Genomic DNA, 24,706 nt, shown 5'->3' on the forward strand with positions numbered 1-24,706 from the left:
TTATTAACCAGTCCCAGGTTCTAGCTTTCAGACCTCTCTTTAGATCATGCCTGGGAACAAGACATCCAGGCTCAATGTCCTTTATTAAGAAGAATTTGTCTCATGTCTTTTGACTGTTTTCCCAGTATTTTCATATTTGTAACCACTTGGAGGTCTTCCTGTCCTCAGTCCTTCACTTCAATCTTCTTACCCTGTTCTGGCATCACCAAGTTATTGTTTTCCAGTCCAAATTGTCCTTCCCATGCTAAATGCTTTCTTTTGCCAGCTCCCCTTCTAGTCACTCTTGGTTTGTTTCTGCAACCCTGGTCCTTGGTGACTGTCCTTCCCCTTCCCTCTTCCTTTTCTCTGCTGCCTATTTGGGACTGGGATCCACTGTCATTGCTTAAATGTTGTCTGTTATTCCCACATCCTCAAGCTGTCTTTCCCCATATCTGCCAAAGCCTACTCCTCTCCAAAAAAAGGCACCAGAACTTTTTTTATGTTGCAAGATGATCTTCCCATCCCTGGAACTGTTCAAGACCAGGTTGGATGGGGACCTGAGCAACCTGATCTACTGCATGGCATTGCTGCCCCTGGCAGGGAAGTTGCAACTAGAAAGGTCCCTTTCATCCCAAAATATTCTATTATTCTTGAAAATTGCTCAATGATTTGAGCTGTCTTATTTTAATTGCAGTTCCCTCCCTCCCCCACAACTTCCCCTACCACAGGAAAATTTAGCCTAAATTTGAAAAATTTTAAGCAATGGAAATTTTGATTTTAAGGGTACTGACAAGCAGCCTTAAAAACAAGCTGTATCAGTTTTTACCTTCAGTACCTTTGGCATTTATCTGCATCTTCATTAAAACAGACAAGCTAGCAGTCAATTCCTTGTGTTCAGAGCTACCACTAAGGATCCCTGGGATGTAAGCATGCTCAAAGAAGTGCTGAAATTCTGACACGATGGAATTGGCAGCCCCATAGCATCAGCCACAAGAAGCCAGGGAGGAACTGCAGGCTTAGAGGGTGTCTGTCAGCGCCTATCTGCAGGCACCTGTGTAAGAGCTCTGACATCCCTGCAGTGCAGTATGAGATACTGTGTGTACTCCTCTGGCTGGCACTGCTTATCTTTAGGACTCACATCGCCTTTCTCAGGTGCTTGTTTGTCAAAGGTACAGCTCTGTTTCTTGAAATTCATTCCTTCCTGACAGAGGTTAAATGCTCCATTATATACATCATGCTTAGTGGCATGCATCTCTTTGGAGAGTTGATGCTGTGCTGATAGCTTGGAGAGACAAGGGAAATTGAAAAACAACCACTCTGCTTCCATCGCTATCTTTGTTGCCAGGAAAGCAATATATCTGAAGAAACAGTTAATTGAATGGAACATTGTGCGAGAGGAGATGACATTGCTAGGGACTGTATTACCAGAGGGGTCAGATCAGGACATTCCAATGATTATCTTAATTTCTTCATCTCCTCTGTCAATAGCTGTTGACTTCATTTCATTTGGCTGCCTCTCATTTCCAGAGGCAAGAGGCAAATCCTGCTAGTGCCACACTGCAGCACTGTGTGCTCCAACTGCAGCAAACACTGTGACATTATGCTGCATTATGCTGAGCCAGCCAGACACTTCTGCTGAGCCCTGGCATCAATGATGTATCAGTGTTTCACTGACTCCCATTCTATTAAAAGAGGTTAACAAGGTTGGTGTACAGCACTGATGCCTCTGTTTCTTATCTGCATGGAATTTAAAGTGCCCATAACTTAATAGCAAGTGATACTCCTATTTTTTTAAAGGATCCCTGTAACTGGTGGCTGATTCCATTACACATTCTCAGCCCTTAATGTGCTGCTTTCCCATGTGGATACATTATCCTTTACCATTTGCCAGCCTGGGCCTGGGAGCGAGGTGCAGAGGGGGAGGGAAATGAGGAAACCAAACCTATTGTGTGCAGTCACACTTTGCCACATGGACGTGAAGGACTCGCATGTGTGCCATGAGCACAACACATTGCTCATCCCCCAGCAGATTTCTAGGACCGCCCCACCACCCAAGTTTGTAACAGCATCAGTTCTGGGATAAACCTAAGAAAGTTGGAGGGTTTCAGTCACATTGACAGGGTGAAATGTAGAGCTGTGCTCCTTCAAATGAAGCCATTTCCTCCTGAATAACCAAGAGCTGGTTCCCAATAGCCAAAAGAGGGTGAAAAGATATCCTTTCTTGGAATTGCATCCTCCCTTTTCACAGTTTTCCTTCCAGTGTTTCAGTTAAATAGAGGAAAGGGAAGAATAATTTTCTCCATAAAATGAAAGAATAATGTTTAATACTATTACAGCCTAGTCAGAATCCAGAGAAATGACAGGAAGTGGGACGGATGTGACCATGAAAGAGGATACCCTCTTTAGACCCCCAACATACACCTCTGTAGGAATCACCTGGCACTTCGGTTGAAGTGGAATTACATTGTTTGATTACATTCTGCATTTTTGCACATAAATAGGATGGAAAAAATACACACCAGCATAAGGACAAGCACAACCTTTATTAGCCAAACAGTCATTTTATAGCCATTGGTAACACTGGAAATGTGAACAGACTGGTCTGCTGACTTAGTTATGTTCTTCTTTTTTAATAAAAAGAGTTAATTTGTATTTATTTCTTAGAATGTAGTTTAGAACTCATTTACTGACAAGAATAAAACATTTTGTGGAAATGCTGAATGAAACCGGCTTTCAGGCACATTAGGTCTATTGAAAATACTGTATTGAATCCAGATAGTGGTAAGGATAAAGATTCAAAATGTGAACACATCTGTGTTGGTCCTTTTTCTTTGCAGATTGATATTTTATTTTCAAACTATAGTAGAAAGAATGCCCTTTGTTCATATCACAACTAAAAAATGCTAAAGGACTCATAAGACACCATTGCAAAGTTTTCACTAGATTGTCACTGCACAAACATTAACATCTATCAAAGTTGTTTACAAATTTCCTGTGCAAACTTTGCTTTTAGTGGGGAAAAAAAAAAAAAAAAGATTGAGCTAACAGACCAAACATGTAAAAAAATGACATATGCATGTACAGTCAATACCTATATGTAAATATCAGGCATACACTGAATTTCAAAACCTGGTCCTGAAGTGTTGCTAAAAGCAGAAGCATCAAGATAAAGCTAGGCTAGAAAATAATCAAGATCGAATTTTGTCTGTTAATCAGTTTCCTCAGTTCAGTCTCAGTAAGCAGAACAGTTCCACACAAGCTTTGCTTTTGTCACTAAAACAAATTCCTGACAAGAGCAAGCCAATTTTCTCTCATGATATCAACTCATGCAATAATTTTCATGCAATGTCCCTGTTTTACTAATAAGCTATCTCTGCCTTAAGGGAGGTGAATATGAAGCCAGCTGACTGTGTCCTGTCCAGATATTCCCATGTCCCAGTGTGATTAGCACTGTCTTGTCAAATTTAGCTCTAAGCCATTTGTGAACACCTTCTTTGTTTATAGTAGCACACTGAAATCTGCACAGATCTCTGTGTTTGCTTTTCTGTGTATCCTATTAAGAGTGCACCACATTTCAAGACGTCACACTGCAGAAAGCCACAAAAGCATTTTTAATCAATTTAAACCAAATTTAAAAAATTACTTTCATTCTGGAAAAATACTGCTTGGTATAACTCTGAGAAAACAAACTCAGGTTTTTTCCACTGCTTTAAAATCAGAGTGACTGTTCAAGAATTTTTGTACTGTAATTGAAATTCTTCAACTGCAATTCTGTACAAATATCCCTATAAAAATCAAACTATAGTTAAGCAGGATTGAACCCTGTAAATGGCCAGCTATAATCTGCTTGGAAAGTGGTATAAGGAATTTTTTTTTAAATCTATGACCTTGAGAGAAATTTTCAAAAAGTTGATAACTGATCAAAAGCCCAGGTATTTTTATTATCGCACAAGAGTAAATAAAACCATAAACCACAGTATTTCAGTTTTCATTCCAGCATAATAAAGCACAGTATTAAATCCTGATTCCCAGCCTTCCTTTCCTATAGTCAAGCTAGTTATAACAACCAAGAACATTCTTCAACTTGGGACTTACACTTCTAAAAAGTAGAAATACAAAAAAGCAGGAACTAAGGCACAGAATGGGGAATATTGCTTTAGTTAGATGAGTCAAGAAAGCATGAGAGAACTATCTCTATTGGACTTCATATTGAATTCAGAGCTAGGTATTCCACTACTATATCAAAAGAACCAGTTTAAAGTGTATTCCAGCACTCCCATTTGACCAACTATTTGTTCAGCAGCTGTATGTAGCTCCCACCTGAAGAGATTTTAGCATGATGAAACCAATGCACTGTTACTGTGCACAAATTGCAGAAGAGACAAACATGACAAAGCATCTTCTATCCTTGATTTGCCAGTTTCCAGCTTGCATTTCAAAGTCAATGGGAAGATAGAAAAATGTTAAGGGTTTTTTTTGTTTGGTTGGTTGATTTTTTTTTTATTTTGTCAATGATAAGTTATTATTGCAATGACAGACTTCTGTATTTCTCTCAAGAAACAGGACTGCATTACTGAACGATAAAGCCAAGAAGACTCATACAGTGTGAAAACATGCAGGGGAACAACAGCTGTTAGTCATTATTTTCTCCTTATCCTTTCAACACCTCTTTCAATTTGCTCTCTGATGGGTAAATCACACTTTCTCCCTGGGATATTTTCTCATTTCAGGTGAGATAGAGATAAAGCTGATGTTGCATTCTCCTAGCCCTTTGTCACTACTAATGTGATGGAGGATGTTTCTGCTTTTCTTCTTCAGACAATGAACCCCACCTCTTTCTTTTCCTTACACAGTCTGTGTTAAATTTCTCAAAAGAAAATGTGAAATACAAAATTATTGCTTTGACTTCATTTAGGCCAAAGAAGACTCTACCATCAGACAGCTTTAAAACATTTCTTTTATGCTCTACCTCACCTGACAAGCTTCACAGTAGCTATTTGAAAAAAGAGGAAAAGTAGAAACAGTTTTGCTTTATGAACACATTTGGTTTATTGCACAGATTACTATACCTTGCTCTATTCTCTATTTCTTAGCTGTAAGGTGAATATGTATTGTAGTTTGAGCCTTTTGTTCACTCTGATTTTAATCTGATTCTAGGCTACAGTGAAAATGAGGCAGGGAAAACACAAACAGCTACAAACATCAAGTCCTACTAAACTGAACTTTTCACTGGAAAATACATTTTCTTTTATTAACTGTTAAAGTCATAATTATCAATTTTTCCAAGTGGCCAAATGGTGCCAATCTCCAAAATGATCGAGTGTGCCCACTGGTGAATTTGGAATGTATGCTTGCATGTGCGAGCTTGAATGTGTGCACTCTTCCAACTGTTTCTTGTTCAAAGTAATTGGTTGCTTTCCTTCAGAAAGGCAAGTCAGTCTACATCTAGTTTTGACTTTAGGATGTGAAAGATTAACCTGATTTCCCACATAGTGTCTAATATATAACTTTTTTTACAACTGGTACTGCTCATACTGTTTAGTGAAATGGATTGTGCTGAAGATGTGGAGATAGTACAAGTCTGTAGCTATTCTTTTTAGAGTAGCAGCTACTTGTAGCTACTCTTGGGCAATGCTAAATTAGACACACTCCTTATGCCTCATACAAACTCAAGAAGGCAAAACATTATTCCAAACAGAGCCTCAATATTTGTGGTGTCTCAGTAACGTGGGTTTTTAATGGGACAATAAATTACCTGGGGTTTAAGCCCTCCTTCAGCATCTAGGGCAGCTCTATCCCACTAACCCTCCTAGTCCTTCAGGCTGATATTTTTACTGTTTACCAGCTCTTATATAACTTGTTTCTGCCCCTCTTATATGCATCACTGATTGCAACCTCAGAAAGAAAAGGGGAAACACGAATAATAAATAAAAATAGAAACAAAAGTAAACTCCCTTGGTACCGGGGATCATGGAGACCTCAGGAGCTCCGTGTAAAACTTGTGCATGTAGTGACAGCATCCAGTGCAGGCAGCAGAATAAAGTATTGGAACCACACGAAAAAAGGATTAATGCAGGTACGTTTCCTCGGTAATAACGCCCTATTAAAAAATGTGTGTGCGTCTATGTATGTTTTATTTACATATATATATATATATATATATGCACATATACATATATATATAAACACATATACCTATGTATATACACGTATATATAAATAAAGAACCACCGCCGTTGCCTGAGGGGGAGCACGTCAAGGGAGCGCACTGGGGCTGACGCGTTATTGAGCGAGGACCGCTCCCAAAGGGCGCAATGTTCTCCGCCACTCCGGGACGGGGGCCCTTTGTCCGCGCCGCTCCCGCGGGGAGCGGCGGGCGCTGCCACCCTCGGGCGGGTCGCGGTGCCCACACGCCGTGACTCGCCGCTCCGGGGCGTAAACAAACACGGCTGGAACAACAAAAGGCCGCGGTCGCGGCGGCCGGACCCCGCCGCCGGGGCGCAGAGCGGCCGGGCACGTCCGCGGTGCCGCCGCCCCCCGCTCCGTTCCCACAGGGCTGTCCCCGCCCGCCCGCCCCCCGGCAGCTGCCATGTGTCCGCTCGAGTGCGATTAACACCGACTCGCCAAATCCCCCCCCCCACGCCCGCTTCTCCTCCCCGGGCCATTTGGGGCATGCACGCGCCCGCGCCCCGTGTTTACACGGCGGCGCCTTCACGCGGAGCCTTTTTGTGGATGGCGCTGGCAGATGAGCCGGGGGAGGTGGGGGCTCCGCGCCGCGCAGCGCCCGCCGCCGGCTATAAAAGCCTCCGGGCCCGCGGCTGGCAGCGCCAGGCGAGCGGCCGCGCACCGGCGGAGGATGGAGGGCGCCTGCCCCCGCCCGCTCCCGGCGGCGCTGCCCCCGCAGGGCTGCTCGCCCCTCTCCTCCTCCCGGCGCGGGGGGCGGCCCGGTCCTGCGCTGACGGCCCTGCCCTCGGCCCGCAGCCCTGCACCCTTCTGGAGGCCGTGGGTGCCCGCGCCGGGTGAGGCGGCCGGGAGGAGCGGCCCCGGCCCCGCCGCGGTGAGTGGGGCGCGGCGGAGCATCCGCCGCCGGCATCGCCGCGCACTCGGCGGGGGAATCCCGGCGGGACGGGGATGCTCGGGGAGGGCCCGGTGCCGTGCCGGAGGGCTGACCTCTGCTCTCTCCTCCGCAGCCTCGCAGCCCCGGCGGGCTGGCGGAAGCCTCCCGAAAGCTGGCGCAGTACACGCACCCCGTCAGGTAAGTGGCAGTCCGGTTCCCGCGGGGGACCTCGGGGCAGAGAGTCTCTTGCTTGCCAATGCAGTGTCTTAGCATTAACTCTCCCGCCCCTTTTGTTTCCACCCATATGTTTATGTAGGTGTTGGGAGTGAATTTGCCATCTGTGTGCTTTTGAACTGACGGATCCTTGGGCAAATGATTGCCAGGACTCGTGGATTTAACGTATTTGAGTTGTTGAAGTGCATCTGTGGTGTGAGACTCAAGGCCTATTACACAATCATGTGGGTGTTTTTTGGGGGTGGAGTAGAGTTGGCTGCAGGACCTTATTACTCATTCCTGTGCCCAGGTTTAAAAAAGGCACGGGGCTGTAGTTCCTAGGCTGTGTTGCTGTGCTAACATCCAGCGCCTTCCCAGAGCAAAGAAGCAGGTGGAGGCATGGGAGAGAGTAGCAGGAAGAGAGGGCAGGTACTGGCTAAGCCACCATTGCCGAGGAAAATACTTGTACAACTACTGCTTTAATGATAGAGGTGATGATAGTATCTGCACTGTCAGTTCTGAAAGGGAAATTAAAAAAATAACAGTTGAATCTGTAGGAGAGTCTGTATTCAGAAATGCTGGTAGGTGTTTTATGCAAGATGCTTAAAGTAATTGCACAGGTAGTTTTTCCAGACAAGATGAGGTTTTCTTTCAAATCTAGGCTCTAACCTTTCAAATAGTGATGCACTAACTAAGCAACTGTGCGGGCAGACTTCACTGTGACTGCTCCAATGCTTAGGTTTGAGTGAACACTGTTGCAGGGAACATTGGGCATGGAGACCTGTTACAAAGCCGACGTCAGTGAGTTTGTGCTGCCAAGGAAGCAGTGTTCTGTTAAACAGTAGCCTAAGAAGTATTTCTTGTAATTGCTAGAAAGCCGTCTAGTTCTGTTTCTTAATGCATTTTTATTTTAAGCAATCTGTAGTCAGCATTTCATTATGTTGTACTGTTCTAGTCTCTTGGCTCTTGGGACTTCCATGGTCTGTTCCTTCCAAACTGTAAGCAAAAGAGGATGGTAGTTGAAAAGGAACAGGAACTTGGAGTACATTAACTGCAATATATTATCATTAGCTGATAGCCCATGCTAACTGTGATCTTATTAGCCAGTTTTGTTGATTTCTGGATACAACACAGCCTGCTTTAAAATCTACATCTGTGGGACATGTTCCTTATGGAGTCTGTTTATTGTTTTTGGAAAGACAGATGAAATATCAAGGTCTAATCATCCCCAGACCTTTACCATTCCTTTGAACAAGTATCAATAACTATCTAGGCTGGGGACCTTCAGTAAGAAAACTACTAATTTGATTCAAATGTATTTTTGATCCTGTTTGATGCCCATTATATTCCCTAGGAATAGTTCCAGTAGGAGCAGTACTACTTGTATCAGACCCACAGGTAGTACTGTTAATGAGCTACTGGAGTGGGAAGCTTCAGATGCAGGGTCTTGGGCTTTCATAGTTTTGCTGCAAAACTAGCATTCTAAATGCACTTTTATCTCTTCAGATAAAAATAACAATCCAGATAATTTTTTTCCTAAGTAAATGCAGAAAGCAATTCAGCAACTGAGCATGTAAGAGAAGCACTGTAGGATGCTTGTTTTAATAGAATTTCACTTTCATTTTTTGCATGTCGGACTCCAAGTAAAATACATATTTTCAGTAAGTAAATGTACTGTATACTTGTTTCAGGCTATTTTGGCCCAAATCAAGGTGCTATGATTACTTGTACCAGGAAGCTGAAGCACTTCTCAAAAACTTCCCAGTTCAGGCTACAATATCCTTTTATGAAGACTCGGATAGTGAAGATGATGAAGATGAACTGGAACAAGATTCAAGAACAGAATCAAGTTGCTGACTGGAGGAAAGGCTAATGCCACATCTTAAGACTTAATTTAAACTTAATATAAATATGTATTATAGTATTTTTAAAGATAATTTATTTCTATGTAAGTTATTCTTAATAAAACGGAGATGTCTTGTAATTTTATCCTTTTTCCTTTGTTCTGTTCCTGTCCTGGTTTAAGTGGGGAAGGTATTGATTAGTATTTTTGTACCTGAGGTCCTGTAGTTTGTAGATCGTAAGCTGAACGAAGAGAGAGAGAAGAGATACCTTATTTTGAAGGGCTCTATGGTTATATGACTTTCTCAAAGGCTGAGGATACAAGGAAAGCTTGTCATTGTGATTTAGTAGGCTACATAAGAAGTGTATCAAGTAATCATTGGATTAAGTATTCCAATTGTGTTGTGGCTTTTATTACAACAGAGTTTCAAACATGGAGAAGGGAAACAATATAGCTGTTTTTGAAATGGAGAACAGTCCAAATCCTAATCTAGTTCTTGTTGTGCTCTCGTGTATATGTACTATGTTGTTATACATAAAGGATAGTTTCATACTGCATTTGTTGGTAAAGTGGACATCAGGAAATGAGAAAAAGGTCTGAGTTGTTACAATAGTGAGCTTGGTTTTAATAATTGAAACAAAGCTTGGTACCGATCATCGTGAAGGCTAAAGCCCCTACAAGAACAAAAAAACCCAAATCCAACGCTTTACATTAAACGCCAGTTCCTCTGTCAGGTAGCACTTGTGCACTTACCTGGATCTGCCCTTGCCTGCGTGCTGGCCCGGTGTGCCAAAACTAGCCAGGGAGTGCTTGCCCCGTCCCACGTGCAGCCCTGCTGCGGGACGAAAGTGGGCCCTCACCCAGAGCCGTCTCACACCGAACTTTCGGAGCGTGGGGTGCAGCAGCTGCGTCTGCCACAACCTTCTACCCATTGCACCTGCCTCTGGGAGACCTGGACGGAAAACCAACCTTCGCGCAGGAGCAAGCACCGCGCCCTCGTCGCCGGGCTGCCAAGGCGGCCGCGAGGGGATATGGCCAGCCCACAGCGATGACCGGCCCCGGGCCGAGGCTGCCGGCCCCGCCCGCCGCGGCGGAGCCTGCGCGCTGCGCCCCAGCGCTCCGCCCGCCCGCCGGGGCCCGGCTGCGGCCTGGCCCGGCACCATGCTGAACGTGACGCCGCCGGCCTTCCCCGCGCCCAGCTCCCAGCAGCGAGCGGCAGCGGGTGCCCGCAGCAAGGTAGGGGCGGCTCTGCCGCTGTTGGCCCCCTGGGGGGAGGTGAGGGCTGCCCGCGTTTTCCCGCGGTGTCGGCGACGGCTGCCTGGCTTGGCCCCGCCCGGTCGGTTCCCGGTCGGTTCCCGGTCGGTTCCCGGTCGGTTCCCGGCTGTCGCTGGGGTAGGAGCTGCGGCAGGGTCTCCGGCGAGGGGCCAGCTCGGCTGCGTCGCTGAAAGCGCTCGGTACTTCTCGTTTGAGAAGGCGGCGGTAATAACACTTTAATAACACTTCCAACACTTCCGGTACTTCCTGCCCCGGCTGTTCCTCCTGCGCAGAGATGGAGGCTTTCACCTTGGAATTAGTGCGTGCAGCTTATGCCTTACGTGTTGGATCTTCATCTTTGGAGGGGTTTTGAGAACACTTGTTGTCTAGAGACCATGCTTGGAGAGCAGACTTGGACTAAAGTAGCATTAAGAAATGTGGGTTTAGGTACGCTTTAGGTTTTTTTGCTTCTGTTTTTCCTGTGGTTTTGTAAGGCCACAGTTCTTTGCTGCTGTTTTCTGCTGTTAAAATTTCTACCAGAAGGGTTCCCAGACTGGGGTGCTGTTGAAAAGGAAGGTGTTAGATACCCTGAAGATCTTGCTCGGCCTTTCAGGCAGAGGCAGGCCTTTGCAGTACTTCTCTGGAAAGCTACAGACTTCTGTCCCATCTTCGGGTGAGGCTTCCAGTTGCTGTGGAAACTTCCAGGGCTTGTGGAAAGTCTTTATGAATGCTGTGAAGGCAAAACTTGTCTTTTACCTAACCATGATTTTTAAATCTCTTTTCTTTATTGCTTGTAGTTTCCTAGTTTCCCAGATTGTATCTTAAATTATTTACCACCAAGGTAGACTTGGTATCTTCAGTTTGCTTTGGGAAGAGCTATCTGAATATTTGTTGTTGTTCAGTAATTTCTGTGTCACTACCCAGAACAATCCCTTAAACATCTTTTCTACTGAGTAGGGCTCCCAAATATCTGTAAATAATATGAGGGTTTTTTTGTTTTTGTTTTGTTTTTTTTTGTCTGATTCCACCTATGGAGCTTATGTATGCTTAGAATGGCTTTTTCTTCCTTAGGAGTTTGAAGTTGTTTGTACATTTTTTTTAATTTTCAGGTACCTTTAAAACCAGGAAGGAGTCTTATGGATTGGATTCGACTAACTAAAAGTGGGAAGGACTTGACTGGTTTGAAAGGGAGGCTGATTGAAGTGACTGAAGATGAGCTCTCTAAACACAACAAAAAGGAGGACTGCTGGATATGTATAAGAGGTTGGTTGCTGTGATGTTTCTTCTGTGTTTTTTACCTGGCTTCTCTTTTCTGTGTGTAAAGAAGAAGCAGCAAAACTCAAAAAAAAAAAAAAGCCACACTTCAAGAGAAACTACACTTTCTGTGCTTAGGCCGGGTGTAATCTTGACATAACTTCAAGTAAGAGATTTTGTGTTACAAGGATTTTCTTTACTTTCAAGCCTTTCAGAAGAAATCTTCCAAATGGGCATATTTTATACCTATTTTTATAGCTGCCTATGAAAATAATAAAATACAAGAATTTAGGTAATATATCAAATAAAAAGGACTTAGCAAGAAAATAGAGCTTTGGAAATGCTGACATGTACACCACTCAGTCTTAGACAGTTAATTGTTTTGAGCAGTTGACAATTTTTAAGGATTGCTTTAGAGCATCCAGAGACATAAATATTAAAAATACTACTTAAACCTCGAGAATGATCTTCAGGAAATAACTGTGAAAGCACACATACTACTTCATATAACTTAGTAATGCAAATTACAATTGCCACACAGAGCAACTGTAATCTATTTTTATCATGACAAATACCCGTGGTAACTATGCAATGATATTTCTGTTATTATTTTAGTGAAATTTTAGCTCAGAAGTTGAATCATATGTTATACATTTAGCAATGTGTGAAGGTGGTCTGAAGCAATTGCTGTGGCTAGAAGAGTATTTTCAGAGTTGCAAATGAAGTTCCTGATTGTCCTGCAGAAAGGAGTAAAACATTTGCTCTGCAGTTTAATCTTTTAGAGGCTGAATACACTAATATCACTGTAAATTTGTTAGGAGATAACACAAATTTCTATGAAGATAGAATCACTCTTTTTACAGAAATGTCCCATTAGCTAGTCTCATCTTCTTAATCTGTTAGTGATAACATTGATCTGGTAAGGAACAGCATTGGTATTTAATAAAATGTCATGTCTGAACTTCAGCAAAAGAAAGTTAAGAATTTCTGTCTGAGGCGATTGTATTGTTGTTGAGTGTTAAAGGGGATGAGAGTGAAATTAGTGGTAAAATGTTATTCAGTACTGGCCTTTGAGCAAAATAATTGTACTGTTAATTCCCTATGCTGCAGTTGCACGTGTTAGTAAAACTATAGTGGGAGAAGAGCTAAAGAAAGCTTGTTTGCCATGGACATCTGTTCATTTTTCATTCTGAAAAAGGATCATCAACTGTAGACAGAATCAGTACCTAAAAATGCTTCTGTTTTCTTTTTAATCTCATCCTACTTTCACTGCTTCTCTGAGGCTGGTTTTTACAAGAACTCCATCAAGTTGCTTCTGTATCTTTCCTTAAACTTTTCCAGGTCTGCCTTTTCTGTGTTCTCAGACGACTCTCGTAACTGAAAATCATGGTAGCCCTCATATGTGGAAAGGTAGTACAAGAATATAATTATGGAAAAGCTAAATTAGGTTACTGTATTGGTAGTTAGACTGTGGCTCTATAAGAAAGATTAGAAACCCATGCGAGCAGTGTGAGATAAAAGAAGAACAGGAACTAACTTGGTTCAGAACCCCAGTGTGATCAAAGGAAGCTGTCATATAGGGCACAAATTTGCATATAAAGGGGGGGTGCAGGGGAGTTAAAAAAACCTCTCCTGAAGGGTATATAAATGATACTTCTTTTGCTCCAGCAAATTTGATGGTAAATTTGAGTAATATTCAGGAGGCCATGGCTATGCAGATACTTAGAATTCACTGTGTGCAGTAATCACTGGTGCACACAAGATGGCACAGTGAATACAGACATCAGAAAAGCAGGTCGGTAAAGTGCAAAGATCCTTCCTTTGTTCTTGACTGGGTCTTTGTTGTTGACTGGGATGGTGGTTCTTGCCATCTAGGATAGTTCCAAGTATATCTGCCCCGGGCTCAATGCTGAATGCCTTTCTCTCCTTCTGAAGTAATTAATGCACACTTCCTAGTAATGTCTTCAAAGCTTCTGAAAGCACTGCCACAGTTCAATTTTTGCTAGTTTCCAGTTTTGATAATGTTAAATATCTTCAAATACTCAGGTAGGTAGGGATGCAGTAATCATGTTAACGGCAATATATCTGTAGTTAAATCTGTATATAGCTGCATTCTTCAGGTTCCAATAACCCACTTGCCTAGCAACAATAATGAGCCTTCATCATTTCAGACCTGTGAAGAAATATTGTTTATGTCGCTGGAAGTGTAGAAACAACGTTGAGCCCTTTTACTGGGGCAGATACAACCAGAGTCTTAAGGAGTTAGGAGCACAAGCTGTGTTAAGTTTCTGATATTGCTGAATCTGAAGAATGGAAGTTTTGTTGCTGATGGTCCCAGTCTTTCCTTGTGTGAGACAGTTCATTCCTGTAGGCATTTCATTCCATGATGGTGATGGGTGGTAGGGAAACAACTATGACAGCACTTCAGGGATAACTTAATTGGAAGAGAAACTGAAAAATATTCTTTCCACTAGCTGGCTCAATTTTGTCTCTTTTTAAACCTGCCTGTGGTACTTTTACCCTCTAGCTAGGATGCATCATGTTCATTTTCTTGGTTGAAGTCTTAACCCAGGGCAAGTGGCGTGGCATTGTAGATTGGCGTCTCCATGTAATAAGATACCTCTTGTGCTTTATACAATTGTCACTTATGTTTCTGTTTTTGTCAAGTTGTACTGTTTGTTCCAATTATGCCTACTGTTTGCTAGTATACTCCTTAATTTGTGCTAACCTTTCCATTATTTTTGGAGACAGGAGTGTTTGTAGAAATGCTTCTCATATGCTTTTATATTCTGTTTTCTTCAGGATATGTATATAATGTCACGCCATACATGGAATACCATCCAGGTGGTGAGGATGAACTAATGAAAGCAGCAGGAACTGATGGTACAGATCTCTTTGATCAGGTGAGAACAACTGGCAGCAAATGACACTTGCTCACCATACTTTGAAAAATGCACGTGTTGCAATTATTTCTAGGGCATTTCAGTGGAAATGATGATTTGAACTTTTTCAGTCCTAAGGAAAGGCCACTGCTCAGAATGACACATGCTGAAAGAGACATGTAGTTTGAACGTTGTATGAAAAACCAGTAATGAAAATGTCACTGTGTTGTTAGAATTATGGTTCAATTAGACCTTTTTTTTAGCAAAAATAGCAATAAAGCTAGCAACAATTTGAGATACCACCTTCTTAATAAATTGCTGCAGTGACTGCTGTTGTTGGAGAGACCTATTTTTCTAAGAGTTTTCACTTGTAGAAAAAACCTTGTAGAATTCTTTGTCTATTTACTTGGCAGCTGCATTATCAGAAAAAATGGTGAAGCTTCTATTAACTTTAACTGTTGAACAAATCACACGATGACAGTGGGCCTCTTATTTTTTTACTATTTCTTCAAATGTTCTGAAAATACTCAGAAAAGAAATGTTCTGCAGCATGGCTGTGCTTTCTGCAAGGACTCTCAAACTTGGTGCCGTAAAATGTGATTCACTGATTTGGTATTTTTTAGAAACAGACATTCCGTTGGTCTCTGTTAGTCACTAGGTTTATCTGAGAAACTGGGAAAGAGCAAGAAAGAAATCTGTTTCTGAAAGGAAATATGCTACCTCTTTATATCTCATGCATCAAAGTATGTTATGCCTTCATTTGCAAAATGTTTTTAACATTGTAGATAAAGGTGGACAATGTTTTAGCTTTGAGTTTATCCTTTGCTAATCCTTTCACAAATGAAGTGCTGGTTTTGGGAGTAGTTCTTTGATTTTGAGAAATTTGTAGTATCAAGTATCCAGTATCAAGCTGTGGCTTGGAATTATGTTGCTGGGTCATTATATGATGTCCTTGAAAACAGGAGTCTTGACATCGGGAGTATTTGGGGAAGCCCCTGTCATTAAGTTCACATACATGCTTGCAACTTTTTTGTCAGGGGAATGGAAGCACATTTAGATCCTGAAAATATGCTTTTCACTGTTACTGTTCTTGGCTTATGACTTTCCTGTTACTGGAGGTGTTCTGCTTTAGCATTCTGTGTCTGTCAGATAGTGATCTTTTTTTAAGTGCTTGGTAGATTGCTAGTGTTCCCCAAATTTCTGAGAAGATTAACTGTCATTCATAATCCTTCATTTCTTTCTGTTACCTGTATATGAGGAAACTACAACTTGTTGATGGATTCTTTATCTCATCTCCTTAGCTAGTCCAGTTTAAAGTTTTTATTTTTAAATCTAGATACCATTCAAATTTGTCATGCAACACTTTGTTTCCTTTTCTCTTCTTGTGATGTTATCCTGGATGCCCTATCAGAATTCGCTTTTCTGCCATCCATTTCCTCTACAAGTTCTCCAGTTCTGGTCTGTAAAGCTACTGCTTTTTCTTCACTTTATTTTACTTTCTAAAATAGGGAATTTCCAAATGATTCAGTGATAATAAGACAGAAGCAAACAGAATTGCACCAGCTTGGTAGGAGGTCTTTGTTTGCCTTATCTATTATTCTCTCTGTTTGTTTCCTTCATCCCTTTTCCCTTTCACTTGTCTAAACAAGACTGATAAACATTATGGTAACGACAAAGTCTTTGTTCTGTTAGTTGTGTAGCATGCATCATAAAAATGCTGTTCTGAAATACATTCTGTAGCTCAAGGTGATGATGTTCAGATATTGCAAAACACAAATGAGTAAATTTAACTCTTGTTACTTTTTTCATAATCCTATTGTTTCACTTAATGCCATGATATCTGTAATAGAAGTAAAAATAAGTACTGACTGATGCAATAGTGACTTCTGATGTTTTTTGAAATTAATCTGCTAAATGAATTATATTAGTCAATGTGCAGAAATGAACTTTTCTATTTCAGTGCATAGAACAACATAGTAAGAATTCAAAATTTTATGAAAAAATATTTTGTTAATGTAGGTTCATCGTTGGGTGAATTATGAATCAATGCTGAAGGAATGTCTTGTTGGGAGAATGGCTGTAAAGCCTATTGCTGCTCCAAAAGGTGAGTTGTTTTAAGAAGGAGATATTGTCTATTAGACTTAATTCCAAAATTATCTGGAAATTATGAGAAATCCTAAATCACCTCTTATTTATGAGGAGAGTCTCTATTCTTGCATAGAGTTGAAGGCTTTTGCATATATCAATTTTTTTACAGCAGATACCTGAAGGTGAAATTGTTGTATAGTTGAAGACTTTAGTAACGTGCTGCTATGTTTCTTCTTTTGTTTGTAGTCATTAAAAAACAGCTGTGCATGTGTGTTATATGTCTGTGTATATAGAAAAGGCTTTTTCCTGCCCTGCCATCCCTCTTTTTTCTTCTGATCCCAGAGGGCAAACTGTCATAGGCAGCTAGCATATTGAAATAAAAGTCAGTATTTTCAGTCTGGTGATTTCAGCACCTTACATACATCTGTCAAGTTGCATATGTATTGAGCTATTTGAATACACTTCATGAGCAGTTACTCTTTCCAGAACACTTTATTGGGTCCTTTAGTTTGAATTTGCCTTGAGAACATTTTGCTGATACATCAGGCTCCTCTGAACCAGGAGAGCAAGAAATGTGGTACAATCTTAGAATGCAGGTGATGGTTTCCAGAAACTTTCATCTTCAGTCTGTTTTTCAGTTTGCAGGCCACAGCCAAAATTTCCTATACCTGGGAAGCAGACAGTTACTCAGTGTTGACCCTTAGCAAAACTACAGTGAAAACATGAAAGGATTAAGGATTACAACTATTTTTCTCCAATTCTGTGGCATACTTTAATTCAGTTTCAGCTATCTTGTACCTCTTCAGCTCCTGAAGAAGTGCGCTGTGTGCTTGTTTAATGCCTAGATAACTTTGCCTTAACAATTAGGTTGAGTTTGGTCTGTGTGTCAAATGGAATGTTATTTTACATCTCCATGATGCTAGGTAGCTATTTCTAGTGTGGAACTTTTAAGGTAAATGATGCTAAGTATGGAGAAACCTAGGCATAACTGCCTCACTGAGTTGAGGCATTACAGAGACATTACTGCCACTTCATCACCTGAGTTGGAAATTGAAAAGTGAACATGAATTTTGTTGATTTTATTAATCTAACTTTTCTTCAACTGGAAGGAATTCTTGTTACAGCCAGTCAGTAAAACATAAGCACATCTTCGTCCCTGCCAGCTCTGGCAGTTCATTTTCTGCTGCTCCATTTTTCTGCTTTGTTCTGTAATAGCACTATCCATTTTTCTGTAGTAAAATTTGCAGGATAAAGGCTGTCTGCTATATAAACCCTATGTCACTTTTAGCCATTTCAGACTTGAAAAGAATGTAATTTTGTTAATAAAGAATCAAACTGATAACATAACTGCAGAGTGATTTGTGTTGGAGAAGACCTCCAAAATCAAGTCCATCCTTTGAACAGCCACTACCTTGTCAACTAGACCACACACTAAGTGCCATGTCCGGTTATTTCTTAAACACATCCAGAGATGGTGACTCTGCCACCTCCCTGGGCAGCCTGATACAGTACTTGACAGCTGTTTCAGGGAAGTTCTTCCTGGTCTCCACCCAGAACCTCCACTGATGCAGCCAAGAGGTTGACCCCCACCTGGCTACACCCTCCTTTCAGGGAGCTGTAGAGAGCAGTAAAGTCTGCCCCCCCCCCCACTACTTCCTTTTCTCCAGGCTAAACAATCCCAGCTCCCTCAGCTGCTCCTCATAGGAGTTACCTTCTACTGTTCACCAGCTCTCTGGCCCTTCTCTGGAACACCCTAGCCCTGGACTTGCTGCCATCCTCACTGTAAGATTCTCAAGGTTTACTTCGATTCCTGGGAGGTTATATATCCTCCTCTGAATTATCAAAAAGTGATTGACTTACTTTACTATTACCTCGCAGTAATTCTAGTCTTTTATCCTTCTAGAAGACCATGTTCTGCACAGTTTGCATTTCAGAATGGAAGACTAAATTACTAAGTTAAGGTGCATGTTTTTGAATAGAGGATTAAATGGGCGCCATAAGTATAGAAGGGGCAAATAAGGAGACTTCAGATTATGGATTACATTGCTTTCTTTTTGTGACAGAGAGTGAGTGTTCAGCAGTAGGACAAACACTGGTATTTGCTGTATATGCCTTTGTTGTATCTCATGTCATCCTTAAAACTGCAGTGCTGAATTCTGTGCAGTGTGTTAAAATGTAGTGAAATGAGAGTAGACTTCTAAATACAAAAAATTACCTTTCATCAGAAAGAAGTTTTTGTGAACAACTTGCCCATCCTGGCAGAAACCTCAAGTGGTGTATAGCAGAATACACAAACAAATGTTGCCTCAACCAAAAATTTGTGGAGTATTTTCACCTTAAAATGGCACTACATGAAAGCCTCTGATGAAGGTTGCTCTTGCACAGCTCTCAAGTAATTTTGGAGTACCGTATCATTGGTGCTTTACTCTAGGAGCCTTCCTTAACTCCGCTCTAGCATTTTTTCTCTAACAGTCACTGGTGTGATGCAGAGCACTGGGAAGGATATAGAGGAGCAGGGAAGAAGCAGTCTCGTTTTGGTTTTCATAAAAAGGAGCAGGAAGAACAGATTTGTTTCTCCTACTTCCAGACTTTGCTCCCATAAGAGAGAATATAAATTGGACTTTTTATATTAGGATATTCTGAGATGTGCAATGTAGAGAAGGGAAGAAAGGGGCCCAGGTATATCCATCCAGAGGTCTGCTTTCCCCACAGATTTACTGTGAACAGAAGGACATGTGGCCGAGAGGTGCAGTGCCTTTCCCATAAAGTTGAGCACCTTATAAATTAATTGACATTGTGTAATTCACCTCCTTGGTCTTTATTATTTTTATTTTCTGCTAGAGTTGGTTGGTTCGGAATAGTTGTAGCGTACTGTAGAATAAATTAAAAACTCAGATAATAACTCGAAAGTAAAATCATTTTGCAGCAGGAGCTTGTAGAAAGATTTTCTTTTTCCTGTGCTCCTGCCAAGGGTTGGGTTTAGATTTCTAAGGATTGAGTTGGTCAGCTTTGCAGTCCACTGTGTCATGTTGTGACAGAAGTGTTGTTGGAATTCTTAGCAGATTCAGTGAGCTTCTTAGCTATGAAGTTTATAAAAGATGATTCATGATTTTTTTTTTGAAGTGTCAGAGTTCTGCCATTTACTATCCTTAGGTGCTGTGCAATTTTTGGTGCTTGTAATTTACTAATTTTTCAATTTTTTAATTAGACATAATCTTTTGGAATGGTAATCAGTGTTGCATTTATTTGTTGTTTCTTTATGTCTGAAGCATCCTGGTCTTTCTAATAAGCCTTTTGGAAGGTTTATTTGGAGATCCTTTGACTAATTTAACATGATGTGGGCAAGTACTGTAACTTCTTAATTGTTTTCCTTGTTTTTTCTTAATGCTTGCAGAGATTTCTTCTACTGTATCTGAAGACAAGAAACAGCTTAATGGTAAGTTTTCAGCTGAAGTGAAGTGGGGAGTGAATCTCAGATTTATGTGAATATCACTGAATGAGCAGTATTTACCCACGCTTGTGTTTGCATTTGAATCCAGAGCTGAGGCTGCAGTGATCTGTGGAAATTTCAGAAGGCAAAATCCTAACCAAGTATTTTGAATTCTGGGTTTGAAAGTATTGTAAAACTGCATAGAATAGTGTAGACAAGGGTGTGTGGGATGGACAAGCAAGGTCAGCTTGTCTGTGAAATGCCACGAAAATTTTCTGCCCAAGTCTTTCCTGTCTAGTCAGGTCTTACACTTGTTTTGCTGGATTTTTTTTTTCTTTCAAAGTGCAAAATTTTGTGTTTCCTTCTGACCTTCATGAAGTTTTTGTCAGCCCATTCCTTCAGTCTCTATGCATCCATCCCTTAATAACTTTAACCTTTCATGTTTTGCCTGTTTTCATCATTTTTTATTGCTCTGATTGGGGGAGTGTGTGCCCTGTAAGTAGCTAGTGACTGTGAAACAGCATCAGCATTCTCTGTTGCCTAGGGAGTGCTAACAGTAACTAACCTGCAGCTGGACTTGGTAGGCTGATCCCACCTTTTGTGACTGGCAGTTCTACTCATTCTCTGTCTGTGATGCAATCACCTACCAGACTCAGCTCTGTCCAATGTGGCTATGAAGGGGGTGTGAGAGTCTTTATCACTAGCCTTACTGTCCCACGGGATTGTGCAAAAGCAGTCCCGTGGTGTGCGGGGTTGTAATTCTGCTGTTCATCTGGTCATATTAAACTCTTCATTTCATGTCTGCCATCAGCCTTTGGCTTCACCCACAGCTTTTCTTTATTTGTGATCACCATGACTAATAGAGCACTTTGCTTAATTGATTCACTGTTCACCTGAATCATCTTCTTTTTATTGCAGCATGAGTCACTGTTTTCATGTAGCATCTTACAGTATTTCAAAATAATTAATATATAACTTAGTTTGCCAGAATATTCTGTTTTATTGTGGCTGTTCATATATTTCTTTGGACCTGCAAAAGCAGATAGGAGTATGTATGACCATGTATTCCTTTTATCCCTGGAGAACAAGCAAATTGTACTATGTGTGTCCTCAAGAAAGGCTTAGCTTTTGAGAAGGCTTTTATCATTAGGTGATTGGTTTTCTTTTGCAGTGATCTGACTGCTCTGCCATTTAGCTTCCTTGGCAGCTGCAGATGGTATGTACTTAGGAGTAATTAAGGATTAAAGAATAAGTAATTTGACTTGAGTTTTAATTGCTTTGGGTTAATTCTGGATAATCAAATAGTTTTGACAGATTGGATTAGACCAGAGTGGCTCTTTTTGTTTTTATCAGCTTCCTATGTGGTGCAGCCATTCAATAATGTGTTTAAGCTTGTAGTCATACTACAAAACTTACTGGCATTTAGAAGATAATAATCTGAGTAATTGAGGATTCATGTGCTAATTATTTCATGCATAGCAATTTTAGGTGCGCAAGGTTTGCCTTTGAATGGGCAACCAGCTGTTCAGTCTGCAACTTACTCCATCATCATTCAATTTAGCTTCTTTGTGTTAAAACTGATTGCTTTTATCTATCTCTGTCCTCAAGTTTTTGCCAAATATGTCCAATTTCTGTTATGCCAGAGATTAGTACAACTGACGTTTTGAAAGACTGACCAACTGTTGCTTCCCAGCAAAGGCTGTTTCAGACTGTTTCATGCAGTTAAGTAGTTGAAGTGAGTATCTGAATTCTAGCAAAAATTCCTAGCAGAAAATTGTAGTAGAAAAATCCTAGCAAAGTGCTGTGGAAAGATTAAGGCTGATATCTTTGCTTAATCCACTGACATTAAATTTTAACTTGAGATTTAGGTTAGACCAGACATCTCAAATTGAATTTATTAACCTAAATTGTATAAACAAATAGTTCTGTTAAAGGAAAATAATTCAGATAACCTTTTTGTCATTTTTGTGCCTCACTATCACAAAGTGTAAAAGCACAAGCTAATAACAGATGAAACTGAGTACAACACAGGTACTGTGGTGTGTGAAACTCTTAAGTTCTGAAATAGACCTCCATGTTCTAGGACCCTGCTCTCCAAGAGAAAGTGCTGAATAAAAACTAAATACAAAATGTACCTAGTCTGGCTACCTTTGGAAATAAAGCCACCAAATATTGTTCAAAGGCACTTAGAATATTCAGTTAAAAAACCCAAACCCACAAACCCGCCTGAGTATTATTTATATTAAGCAAGCATCACAGCAAATATTTTAAAGACTCTCTGCTCTTTGCAGGTGTGCTTCCTGAGAAGAAGGTACTGGCTTCTTCTGCTAAAGATTTAAGTCTGAGGTAAGTCTTTGTCTGTCATTGTCTGTTGAACATTCTATTTAAGAATTCTGTGCAATTCTTAATAAATACAAGGCAAATATTTCCATGGGTAGCTCTTGAAATTTCACTTAAATGAATGTATGTCATTACCATCCTATAAGTGGGAAAGTTGAAGTTCAGGTTTAAACAACTTGTCAGAGGTGATTTGGGCAGATGATGGTTCTTTACTTGTTCTATTGATTCCTAAATCTTGTGCTGCCTTGATTGTATACAAATGTATGGCTTATATTTGCAGGCTCCTCAGCTTTGTTTGTTGAGAAAACTCATGGAAAGTGATTCCAACTGGACTGATTACTTTCTTGACTTCAAGTAATTTGTCCATAAACAATTGCTGTGCCTTGAAAAAGGGCATCATTGCAAGCTGGAATATACTAAGATGTGATAGCTGCATTCAAGTTTCTACAATATGTAAAGCAAAGCAGGCCCTCAAAGCTCACTGTGATATAGCTGCTGTTGTCAATGAGGCCTCATTTTATTCCATGGTGCCTTTGGTCCTCAAGGTGCAGGTTCTCACTTGGCATCAAAATCCCCTGCGAGTGTGTGTTCTCTGGGCTAGTTACATGCAGTCATCAAATACTGTGGCTTGTAAACAGTTGGAATTAGGTTTATTTTCTGAAGTGCTCTGCAAACCTTGCTTCCATTCTTCCCATGTGTGTCTGGCATATTCTGGCATGTGACTGGAAGGTGTGCAGCCTAAAAGTGTTGCCTGTCAGGAGCGTTTGCTCCTCCTTTTATGCCTTTTTTTCTGGTCCGAGAGTAGATGGAAGTTACTTCATGGCGAATGTAAGGCCATGATGCAAATTATTAGCATTTGAAGGATTTTGTTTACCCTGGATTTATTACAAGGTTTGGACTTGAGAACATAGGAATGAAGGCAAAAACTTGATTTTTAGAGATGAAGGAAACAGTGGTTTTGTGGTATGTGCATCAGGTCTTTAACTCTTGGAAGCCACCCTGCCTATGTAATGCTCTTGTCTGGTCTCAGTCATGTATAAGCAAGGTTCATATATTGCAAAGAGAATGTGTGTGATTTTTAAGTAAAAGTAATGCAGTACAATTTTACCTACAATGTGCTATCAGGATACATAATTAGATATTTTAGTAGTTTTGTCAAAATTACCGACTTGGAACTTGGTCTTCAAAAGTAGTAAGTAATATGTTTGGCTTGTAAATTTGTTAAAGAAGCTCTGTTTGAAGGCTTGGGTTTAAATATAGTTTTATATTCTCAAAGAAAGCGTATATTTTTTACTTTATTGTATTTTTTGTTTTGCAGTTATGACTGGTTCCAAACAGATAGTTTGATCACAGTTGTCATATATACTAAGCAGAAGGTAAGTATATTTCATGAAGGAAGAATTACAAGATCCAAGCTTGAATTCTGGGAGAACTTTATAAAAAAGTGTTTGTTCTTTTTTTTTTTTTTTTTTTTTCCTCCTTGGCAATGAAAGGACATGAATGCAGAGTTGGTGATAGTTGACTGTCGAGACAAACAATTAAGGGGAGAGATCATCATTGATGACCACTCATATCTTGTAGAAGTTGGTAGGTACTGTAATTTTTCAGTTGAAAGTACTGAATTTTCATTCTACTACATTCAGGCCTACTCATCAGACCATAAGCATTTTACATGCACCAATTAATATTTTATTCCTCTTTCATTAGAGATGGTTAAAGTGCCTTGATGTAAAGGAATTATGATGTTTATCACCTCACATCTTAATTTGTTAAGTATGAACTGAATTTCTTACATGTGGACTAAAATGCAGTAAGAAATTGATTTTAAAGTAATGTAAAAATTTTCTTCAAGTGCGTTTCTTTATGATTATTAAAAAGCCCTCATGCAGAAGGGCAAGTGGAAAAAATGAAGATTGGTAGCTTTACATGAGCCATTGTTAAAAGTAATGGGAAAAATAATGCCTTTGTGCATGAGGCTTGTAGAAGTCACGAGTCAGATTTCAAGACCCAATAAATATACATAACTTTTTAGGGTTATTAGTTCACTCAGTATGCCTAGACTTACTTTCTGTATGTATCATGGCTGAAATAGAATTTTGTTATTGCTTAACACAGAGGTTTTTTTGTATTTATTTCAGACTTGGATCATGCAGTTTCAGAAGATGTGGCTGGTAATTTCTCTCACAGTACTTGTGTATCTCTTCTAGGATAGTCCAGTCAGAAGCTGAACTTTGATGATCCTTTGGGTTCCTTCCAACTCACAATAGTCTATGATTCTGATACCAGAATGTAGAATTTCAATTTATTTTTCTGACTCATCAGATACTTTACATACCATCAGGTCCTGACACAGTCAGTCAAACCAA

General features: G+C 40.6%; 2 protein-coding genes across 8 annotated transcripts in view; both read left to right on the plus strand.

Annotated features, from left to right (window-relative positions):
• The first annotated feature begins 6,724 nt into the window (after positions 1-6,724).
• On the plus strand, positions 6,725-9,106 carry RIPPLY2 (ripply transcriptional repressor 2). Its single transcript, XM_062488649.1, has 3 exons — positions 6,725-7,036; positions 7,170-7,234; positions 8,941-9,106. Exons 1-3 carry the CDS (start codon positions 6,725-6,727, stop codon positions 9,104-9,106), a joined length of 543 nt encoding a protein of 180 aa, XP_062344633.1.
• Positions 9,107-10,229: 1,123 nt separating this feature from the next.
• The window catches only part of LOC134042457 (cytochrome b5 reductase 4), a 33,329-nt gene continuing 18,852 nt past the window's right edge, over positions 10,230-24,706 (plus strand). For 4 of the 7 annotated variants that reach the window (XM_062489848.1, XM_062489843.1, XM_062489847.1 and 1 more), the window contains exons 1-9: positions 10,230-10,328; positions 11,456-11,609; positions 14,403-14,503; positions 16,502-16,586; positions 19,965-20,006; positions 22,292-22,346; positions 23,659-23,716; positions 23,834-23,927; positions 24,479-24,511. In XM_062489848.1, the coding sequence (XP_062345832.1) occupies positions 10,254-10,328; positions 11,456-11,609; positions 14,403-14,503; positions 16,502-16,586; positions 19,965-20,006; positions 22,292-22,346; positions 23,659-23,716; positions 23,834-23,927; positions 24,479-24,511 (697 nt within the window). In that variant the 5' untranslated portion in view covers positions 10,230-10,253. The other 3 variants (XM_062489842.1, XM_062489846.1, XM_062489844.1) reach the window with 3 other exon arrangements.

The sequence above is a fragment of the Cinclus cinclus genome, chromosome 3 (assembly GCF_963662255.1).
Source record: "Cinclus cinclus chromosome 3, bCinCin1.1, whole genome shotgun sequence".
Lineage (NCBI taxonomy): Eukaryota > Metazoa > Chordata > Aves > Passeriformes > Cinclidae > Cinclus > Cinclus cinclus.

Coding starts and splice junctions, on each gene's coding strand:
- RIPPLY2 (XM_062488649.1), top strand. CDS start 6,725: ATGAGCCGGGGGAGGTGGGGGCTCCGCGCCGCGCAGCGCCCGCCGCCG. Junction 7,037..7,169: donor GCGGCCCCGGCCCCGCCGCG/GTGAGTGGGGCG, acceptor TCTCCTCCGCAG/CCTCGCAGCCCCGGCGGGCT. Junction 7,235..8,940: donor CAGTACACGCACCCCGTCAG/GTAAGTGGCAGT, acceptor TACTTGTTTCAG/GCTATTTTGGCCCAAATCAA.